Source organism: Buteo buteo, chromosome 7, assembly GCF_964188355.1.
Source record: "Buteo buteo chromosome 7, bButBut1.hap1.1, whole genome shotgun sequence".
Taxonomy (NCBI): domain Eukaryota; kingdom Metazoa; phylum Chordata; class Aves; order Accipitriformes; family Accipitridae; genus Buteo; species Buteo buteo.
The window spans coordinates 22,617,058-22,627,245 of record NC_134177.1 but is presented as its reverse complement, the minus strand read 5'-3'; the positions used below and the strand labels follow the sequence as shown (position 1 = coordinate 22,627,245).

Below are 10,188 nucleotides of genomic sequence, written 5' to 3'. Positions count from 1 at the left end.
GGACTAGGAAAAGCTACCAACTTCTAAACAGCCACAGTTAAGGGAGGAAACACTCTCTTGGGTAGAAATCTACCCAGAATTAGCAGTAAGTTTCACCATCTGGAGCTTGTCTTTGAAAGCTTCTCCTTAACTTCACACAATTATATCATTAACAAGTATCTCTGCATGAGTGCAACCAGTCTTAAGAGCATCCCTTGAAATATTCTATCTACAAAACCAGAAGCTCCTCCTCTCCAATATGTCTTCCACAGTTCAATACACAATTTTGTTTGCATCAATTTGCTCACGAGAACTAGATTCCTATCCTGGCATTTCCTGCCTTTGACAGAAGCTGCGCAAGATAATGATGTTCTGAGTCAGCACAAAGCACACTAGCTGGCAATGGTGCATAGATGAGGAGTATTTGTCTTTGGAAGTACCTTTTTATTTTAGTGTTAAGTGCATTATCAAATTCAAGGGCTTTCTTTTGTGAAAGAGATCACTGTTAAGCCTCACATGCTTTTAGGTTGCATCTAAGTCAGACTACATTAATGCCATAACTCAATTAGGACCTTAAATATATCTTCATTTTATATACATGCTTTTTGTTCAGGGCAAGCTTAATACAATCCCTCCAGCAGAAGGGGTTGTAAAGCAGCACGAATGTCAAAGCATCCCCAAACGTTTAACTTGAGCTCTGCCCTGCCAATGTGCCTCTTTAGGAGAGTTAAAGTGAAAGATTAATTACAGACAATTACAATTATGCCAGTTAGAAGCATAATTTCACATGCATCAGGGATAAGCATGCTGGTTGCCTGTACTGATTCCAGAAGACTGATCACCTCTAAGCCTGGCTGACCTGGAAGCTAGAAAGTCTCAGAAGCAGAGCAAGGTAGATCAATTCACATTAACACCTACAGAAAGAAAAAAATTATCACAGACGTGCTGTTTTAACACAAGTTTTGAATAGTTCTGAATAGCTGAAAGAGTCAAATCGGAGACACCAAGCCTGGCTCCATATTAAAGGCTGCAAAGGATTCGGTTCCAGAACACATGGGGGGGGAGGAACACAGCACGCAATCACCAACCAAAACCTACATATACATTTGCAGAATGATTTCTGAGGAAGTTCTGAGGACAGACTTCAGATTAAATGCCTACTTGTAAAGAGAAGCGATATCTAATAATGTTACAGATTCAAGGACTTGGTTGTAACTGCACATGCAATTAAGTCTGAACATCAAGGAATTACTGCCCTTAACTTTTGTCAGCAGTGGTTTGTGCTAGCTGGCACTTTAAATGGACATGAGTTTTCTGATCACTAGTTACTGAATCTCAGTTGACAGACAGTTAAAACTTAGCTCTCCAGAGGTAACAGCATTCAAATCCAACTGCAAGAACACATCCAACTTGAGTCATCAACTAACTCCTCCAAAAAGACCATATTATAGCTACAATACAGATACATTATTTTCTGCTACTATAAAATGGCACCAGATAAAATGATTCACTGGAATTTCCTAATGAATTGCTCATTTTTAATCACAGCGGTCCAGGTGCTGCTATTTATCAATAATAGAAAAATTAAAAGGTTAAAAATAGTGTACAGTTTAGCACAAAAGGCAACATTTGAATAGAAGCACATAATTTTAATTCGCTTTGAAGTTTAAAGCAATCCAAACAAAAAAGTTAACGATATAAATACAGAATAAATGCACATAGTTTACAGCCAACTACATGTATGCAAGAATAATAGCAAACCTCACATGAGCACTGAAGTATTCTCAGACTGTCCTTTGTGAGTGTTTAGCTATGACTCCAAGGGCATAATTATGTTCACATATGCACTGTAGGCAGACTCTCTTAAATAGAAGAGCTGAAAACTTACATAACTGAGTCTTAACAGAAAGTTGAAAAAAGTAGTACATTTACCTAGGCACACTTCAGTGTCCAGCCTGTTTTCCAAATTTAAACAGTTTAAACAGGAAGCAACATTTATAAAGGCTCTCCAATCATTTGTCTCTGGAAGCATTATTTTAAAATGCTACAGTCTGAGGAATGTTACAAATGTCACTTTAAGAACAAAAACAGAATAGCAGAAACTGTCACTAACAAACATCTCAATCAGAAAGGAAATATATGGAGTGTATTATGTAAACAGCGAACTAGGCAGGTGCAATGTCAATATACAAGTGGACAGGTTGATGTTTCAGTAACAATTAACATAACCAAAAAACTCCATAAATCCCTAGCGTAAATCTACTTAAAACAACATAGGCTAGCAGATCAGAAATTCAGACAGAAACAGCAGATCTATCAGTCAGTTTAAAGGCTGGGCTCAGCCCTCTGCAACATACCACAACTCACCTGTTTTCACACAGCTTTACAGGGACCGAATGGATAATAGAGGGGCTGAGAAACTTGACTGCATTCACTGAAATTAATTTTTTTATGGCCTTCCAAACTCGGGCCACCTTGCCATATCCCCCCAATACACCACAGACACTCAAGTGACAACCAGTTCACTGTAACACACCGAGCCAGGCAGGGCCTGGCAGAGGAGCTCCTTCTACCTCTAATGAACGCATGCTCCAGTGCCATCTTTTGACTGGTTCAGGAAACTGAAGTCTCACAGTATTTCCCAAATCTGTTAACTGGTTGCCGAGTCAAAATTAACAGCTTGCAATAACATTTAAGTTTCATCTAGGCAAGGAAAATATGAGGAAACTAATTAAAGTCCAAGACCTTTTCCTCTAGCGCAGAAAAGTGTGACATAAATAAACTACATTCAAATCAAGATGCCCATCTAAGTTACAAGAAAGTTTAAATGCACTCCTTTCAGTTCTGTAGTTAAAGACATTAATGAATGTAGCATCTTCTTACTCCTTTTGAGTTTTTATAATAAATATCAAGAAAACTATATAAATAATTCAAAGATCTTTGGGAAATACTTCAGAGGTAACTCTGTATGTACTGGTAGTTTAACAAAAATCCCAAGAAAATTCAGGTTTATGTTTTGTTATGTAAAGCAAGCCAAAAAGATCACCCCTGAAGGTTAAAACATTGCTTAAAACACCCCTTAAAAAGGTAGAATAATAAGCTGATTGTCTATTTTTAGCTGTTGTCTCCCATATTCAATTATCCTTGTTAACATTTTTCTACTTAACTCCAGGGGGGCTGTTCTCACCCAGACAAGGCACACCACACGGTACCCAGTGAATTAATGGGAGATGAACATGTAACCAAGGGAGAACATATCCAACAAACACAAGAGGAAGGTAACTCTCATGAAGCCTACACTAATCCAAGTGTTAACTGTATGCATGAACTCCAAAGCTGAATATTGTCTTTGCCAATTTAAATTTTGGCTATGCCTGAAAAATCTGAATAGCCTGAAGAGTAATCCACTTTCTACACAACAAAAGTTACAGCCAGTAGCTATTCCTGCACTTACTTATCTCAACAATGGTATCACAGCAAGACTTAGGTCAGAGTCATGACTACTCCAGACCTTTCCTAGAGAGATCACTAGAAAAAGACCACTTTAGAACACACATTTAAGCACCCCCCTCACTTCTAAACTATCAAGTTCACCTTTGGTCACATCACAGACCACGCTATCTGTCCTTAAAAGGTAAGATAACGTTTTCCAAGGAGAAGGAAGTCAATGCAGCTAAGCCTCCACTGCAAGGTCACTGTACATGCTATAGGGTGGCTTTTAGAAAGATGAGCAATTAGTACAGAGAATTAAATGAAATATTCAAATACTTTGACACTGTGTGGAGAACATGACAAGGGTCAAAATAAAGAAAAGCTAATGAAAAAAACCAGACTGATTGTTCTGCAGAGATATTATGGATCTACAGCATAAAATGTTTTATCCTGCACAGCTTATATGGAGATCAAACCACATGCTTTGTTTAAAACCAAAGTGCATGGTTTGAACACAGTTTGACTACAGATAACCAGTAAGAAGAAAAGTTATAGGCCATAAGAAGGCCACAAAGTGCATAAGGAGTCATTCATAAAATAAAGCCATTGCACACAATGCACAGTTTAAGTATACTGAAGTACCACACTGGAAGAGTTGATAGCACAGTTCTGTCCACATCAGTGCAGCAGCATTTATATGCAGAAAGCCACTGCCCCCAATTTATAATGATCACCTTCCTCATAAGGATCATGGACACAGACTGAGAAGTACTCAAGGTGCAGATAAAAGTTACATGTTTGGAAAGCTGTACTAGTTCTTGGAACATTAAGCTTCTGATTTTGACACTCCAGCTATATGATGATTTTGGAAAACCCTGAAAATTATGACAGAATAAACTAGCTAAGCCTCTCTGCTGAATACAAAGCATTGTTTTGCAATTGGCTTATAGAGCAAAACAATGCCTGAATATTCAGACAATTTGGAGGACAAGGTTATACTGTCAGCTGCAGTTCAGTACACAGGCTCAAGTTGTAAGAAGTGACACAGCAATTATCCAGGGGAATGCTAACAAGAAAATCTCAATTACAATTTTCTCCATCATTCTGCACACAAAGGCTGTTTGCACTGAAAAGATCTACCACAATGTCAACTGTTTTCTGCTTTCTGGTCGCCTTAGCCACGGTGATATGTGTTCTCCCCCTGTACTCCCATATAGATACTAATAATCCAAGTCAGGATTTGCCAGTCATTTTAGGGTAATACAGCTCGTTCTTAGGTAGCATGAAACCATTTGATTGAATCCTGTATTCACAAATGGTAGGCTGGACTAGTTGAGATTTCTCATCACATTAAAAATCCTTAAAAGGGCTACGAAAGAGCATTCAGCAAGTTCTTTCTTAGCTGTGCGAGTGACCTGACAGGCTGGCAAGGAAAACTGATAATATAGGAGAACATTTCATAGGTCTCTCTTACTTAAGGAAGGAAAGTTCCAGAAAAGAAAAAGGATGATGCAGCAGAACTAGAAATCCACATACACCAATATTAACAGATTGATAACCTTAAGAGTTCAACAATCAGATCGTCTCTCACTAACCTACAACACTGCTCAAACTTAAAGAAAAAAAAAACCAAAACCAAGTACCACCTTTTGTAGTGAAGAAATTATGCTGTTCTGGGTCCCTGCACCATATTTTGTCTTGAGGTAGCAACATGGAAAACTTTACACACTGACTGCTACCTCAGCCTCTTTATGTATCTTCAGAGTAACTGAATTGAAGTTTCAGGTATGGAAAGGTATGAAAGTACTGTCTTCTCCACTCTTCCAACAGGTTACTGTGCAGTAAAACAGAACAAAAAGGATGTAGTTGAGACCAATTACCAAGGGAAATGAATAAGGCTGCCCAAGAATATATTTTATGGCCCCTCCCTCACCCATCAGGTCTCTGAAGATGACTGAATGGCCTTGTCTAGATTAACAGATAAAAAAAAGTAACAATTTTGAATTCAAAGATGTATAAAGGCATTCCCTAAGGGGAAGTTCCCATTTGTCACATTGCCAAGAGACCACACAATAAGGCAGCAAAATTATTCATAGTTGCCCACGATCAACGTTCTGTTTTGTCCATAGCTGCATGTTCCTGATACAACTTTCCTTTGAATTGACATTCAGTGGTCCACTCCAGTCTTTCCATCCTCCACCTCCTTCTAGGAAGCCTTGTCACACTGCTATCCATCAAGCAAGTAGACTACCACTTCATAGGTTGACATCATGATAGCCGTGTTTGGAATCTGTCTGATCAGGTGTGTAGTTAAACCTCGGTAGAGGGATCCATACCCTTCTTCTCGCACAAGCAAAGACAGTGTCTGGAAGAAAGATCTGTATTTTGTTCCCTCTTCTCTTAGTCTTGTTCGTACAACCTCTGTACAGAGAAAACCACATGCAGTTATGTTCACCACTTCTCAATATCTTTCCCAGAAACCAATTAGTGATTTTACACTAAAATGAAATCTTTCCCCCTCCTCAAGTTCTCAATATTAAAAGAACTCTAAAAAAGGAGGAGGAAGATGCAAACCATGTATGTGCAAGAGGAAAACAATTTAATTTTTTGGCAGTATTGGATATCTAAGTAAGAAAAGTTTATTTGTTTAGTTAAAATCCAGAAGAGAACTCTTGTTTGGGCTTACATTTTTAGCTTGGAAATTGCCACTAATGAAGTAGTCGATCCATTAACAAACTTAATGTATACACAACTACTTTGTAGGAAAATTAAGTGCAACTGAAAACCAAACTAGACAGCCTGTTTTCCTAGAAGAGGGACAAGAACTTGCTGGCAAGTTATGTGAAATGGCTGAGTATATAGAGAGATTCCAAGTCAAAAAGGACCTTCTCCTTAAGTACTTTAGGCTATGCCCTGGCAAATCCTTTGGAAAAATAAGCATTGCCTAAGAAGAGGCCATGCTAGATATCTACTCAAAAATACTTCCATTTCTGAATACTCTACTCATGTTGACTCGTTGAATCTGATGTGAAAAGTTTTAGACAAAGAAATAGTTCTTGAGCAAGTGAGCCAAAGTCTGCTACAAATATCACTGAAAAGACTCCCCTTTAATCAATTTGATTCAGGTTCTCAGCTGTACATGCCCCACTTACCATGGGGATATGCTATTGATGTTGCACAAGTTTTGGAAGTGGCAGCAGCCATCATCATGCCAACAAAGTCTGAAGCTTCTTTTGCTGATTCATCCTCATTGTCCATGGCAGAAGCAGTCTTATACTCCAGTATTTTTCTCTTAATACTCTCATAAATAACAAAATGAATAACAGTCTCAGATATGCCTGCATAGGATGCCGACATTCCTCTGTAAAAGCCTTTAATACCATCTGATCGATAAACTTTTCGGACACATTCAAAAGCACTCATTCGCTTTTCTCCACGATTCCTAAAAAGGAGAGAACAAGACAGACATCAAGCTAGTGCAACTTGAGACTGGAAAATAATTAAACAGTTCTGTTTGAGTGACAAGAGGACTTGGGGAACATCTCACACTGATGCTGAGGGGCTCCAATTCAGATACATTTAAGAATACACAGAACTTGACGTAAAAGTCTTAAAGGCCTTCAGCACTAAACACAGGTAAGGCATTATACTGAATCCAAGCCAAACTTCATATGGTGACTAAAGTATCACATTGCAAGTTGAACAGCTCTAAGCCTCCCCAAGTCTTACAGAAAAAAGGACTAAATTGCTTGAAAACAGACTCCCAAATGAACTGTCAGTGTCAGTGACTCATGAACAAAATGGTCATTTTCTTCTTCGTCACGACAGTGGATTTCCCCTCAATTTTGCCTCAAACAGCTCCATAGCATGATAATTACAGCAGGCCTTACAGCATCACAGCTATCAGCAAACAACTAGCATACAAAAGGGAGCACAGGGAGCATACCAACCAATACAACACAGGTAGCTATTATTTGATTCAATTAAGCTACTGTGGATGTCAAGGAAAATGCTCATTAGACATGACTATCAAGCAGTATTTGGTATATAAAATCTTACTCCTATTTTTAGCTTGCTTACTGAATTGTGCATACTGAAATACTTCGCATACCATATACAGCTATGCAAAACCATTACAACACTGCATAAAATATGCTTCATTGCAGCAGCGAGTGGAGGCACTTGAAGCACATGGATTCTGCCAGCAGAGGTCTCCCGAGTGAGCAAGTCACAGAATAAAACAGCAAATAACCTTGTAAGAAGTAATGGTAACTCATATGCATACTGTCAAAGCAAGACAGTGGCAGCAGCTATTACATAAACAGTATGAGGCATCACTCTGGCAGAATTTAAGTCCTGATAGTTTGAACTGCAATGTCAGACAGCAACGAAACAAGGTAGCAAGCACAATTAAGAAAGAGTGGGCACACAGATGCAAATCAGATCTTGAGCAAGCTAGGTGGCAGATGCTGCAGAAAACTGGGGGGCTGGCACTGATTTGCTGACAGGCAACAGAAAAGAAACAAAGAACAACTGGTGAGAAGAGCAGCTGGACCTACACCTACAGCTCCAGGGGCATCTCAGTCTTCATATGTCCCCAATACACTTGGACAGGTGCCCTGGCAGACTGCTGTAAGAGTTTGTTCTTCTGATGCCCAAGATGCACGACACTGTCTTGAAGGCCAAAGCAATTTCACTTTGGAGACAAAACACATGCCTTCACCAGCTCTTACTGGGATCAGAGATATTTTTGAGAACTTCAACAGAAACAAGATCAGGCCATGATAATCCCACAGGCCAAGTGTTTTTTTATGCCTCTAATAAAAACTGAATTAGAAGAGCCGAGAATGCAGTTATGTGCTAGACTAGCCTATGTAATTGCAGTATCCTACACAAAGTTGGAAGATCCTTCTTCAGGTATCCCACATAATGTGCTTGATATAATGTACAGAAATAAAGTACACAGGAAAATTGTAATTTTCCCTAATATCCTTAAAGCCCTATAGTTTAAGCAATTTAACTGATTAATCAGTAAAAAACGAGCAGAGGCACAAGATGCCAACATGTTGCACATAGCACCAAGAACCCCCTGGAATTAGTCATGGAATTATCAACCCAATCATATGATGGCATCACAAAAGATTTCATAGTAAAACTAGTTCTTGGATATATTTACTATGGTCACTTTGCAGCTGGCAATATGCCTGCTAAGAGGAAAAATGCTAATATGCACTTAAAACAAAGTCCAACAGATCTCCAAAATAGAAATATGTGGCTCATTAATGTATATAGGATGGCTGAAGAAAGAATTTTCTATTGCATGCTAAGTTTTCAGTAAGAAAGCCTACAAAGCAAACAAGACAGTTGCATTGAGGCACTTGCACCATATCAGTCTCTCCCTACAGTTTTAAATAGATGGGAATATAAAAGTCCTTCTTCCTCCCTATTTGCATAAAATTCTACTTCATTACAAGTTTTGTAACAATAAACAGTTTCTGTAATCGATTCTGTAGTCCAAACGACTTGTATTGACTATTCCCCATTAGGTCAATTCCTGTGTTCTGATTCATGAAGGCAGTCTTCCTCTTTTTATAGGCTAGCACTCATTTTATGTAAAAAAAATAAATTCTTATTTCAGGAATGTTTAGTTCAACAGCCAAAACCAAAGAGAATGTATTACTGAAGGAAAATACAAGCATATGGTTGGTAGAACATTATTTTAATGAGACTGTTAACCTTATAATTAATTCCAAATTTGCTGGCCAGTCTACTTTAGTGCCTCAAGCATGCCTCAGAACACAGAGATTAAAAGAGAAAAATGATAGTGTAACTTATAGACAGATCAGCATCAACTTTCTAATTTGATATGTTGGATATTTAAAGAATCATTCCATTCTGGGATGCTGAACAGATTCACAACATTTAAGTGAAATCTTAGCACAGCAGTGATATTTCCCATTGTCACTATACCTTGCATCAAGCTGTAATCGTGTCTTTACTAGCCAAATGGGATTAGTTGTTGTGATCGCAGTAAAACCTAAAATATTTAAAAAGAAAAGTTAGATGTGATAGTATCACAGGAGCAACTGCATCTAAGTTTGAAATGCACACAGTAAGGTATAGTGGATGCAAAAACTCGGACTATACTGATTTTTAGAAAGTACCCATTGTAGCCCTTTACTGATATTTTATGAATCCATACAGCCAATAAACATTTAGTTTATTTTTAAATTTTACATTAATATTGAATAAATTTAATTCTTAGCAAGAGACATCCCATTTAAAATAAGCCAAATTGTGTACATTTCTCTGCCTATCTAATCATACCAACCCTATTTTGACACTACAGAACAGCAAAGCTAGCTAGACTAATACTAGCCAATTTGGCAAACATGTCAATAACAATGCACTGCAGATACAGCTATAGCAATTTGAGATGGTATAAAACATTGTGTCAATTTAATTTGCTACCTGAAATACAATCCGAGTTTAGAAGCATGCAGACTGAATAAATACTACTTTTGGTGCAGTTAAAAGGTATGTATTACTGTAAGTTAAGAGACCTTTTAATACTGAACTATAAAGAACAGTTAAATCTGAGTGCTAATGTTTTATTTAGTATTCAAAGCAGAGATTGTTGGTTGGCCTAGGAATACTTTTACAAGCATGAGTGTTTAAATTGTTAAAGTAAATAGTATGACTTCTAACTACCCAGACAGACAGCAACTATTCAGGCTTGCATAAGGGCTAAGGGTTAAAGCTTTGATTTTCAGTCCA

General features: G+C 38.0%; 1 protein-coding gene across 1 annotated transcript in view; it reads right to left on the bottom strand.

Moving 5' to 3' along the window:
* Window positions 1-1,613: 1,613 nt before the first annotated feature.
* Window positions 1,614-10,188, bottom strand: part of SLC25A36 (solute carrier family 25 member 36) — a 33,886-nt gene continuing 25,311 nt past the window's right edge. The window contains exons 5-7 of the mRNA XM_075031887.1: window positions 9,382-9,448; window positions 6,564-6,853; window positions 1,614-5,832 (exon numbers count right to left, since the gene is read on the bottom strand). Of these exons, the coding sequence (XP_074887988.1) occupies window positions 5,639-5,832; window positions 6,564-6,853; window positions 9,382-9,448 (551 nt within the window). The 3' untranslated portion in view covers window positions 1,614-5,638. The remainder of the gene's footprint in view (window positions 5,833-6,563; window positions 6,854-9,381; window positions 9,449-10,188) is intronic.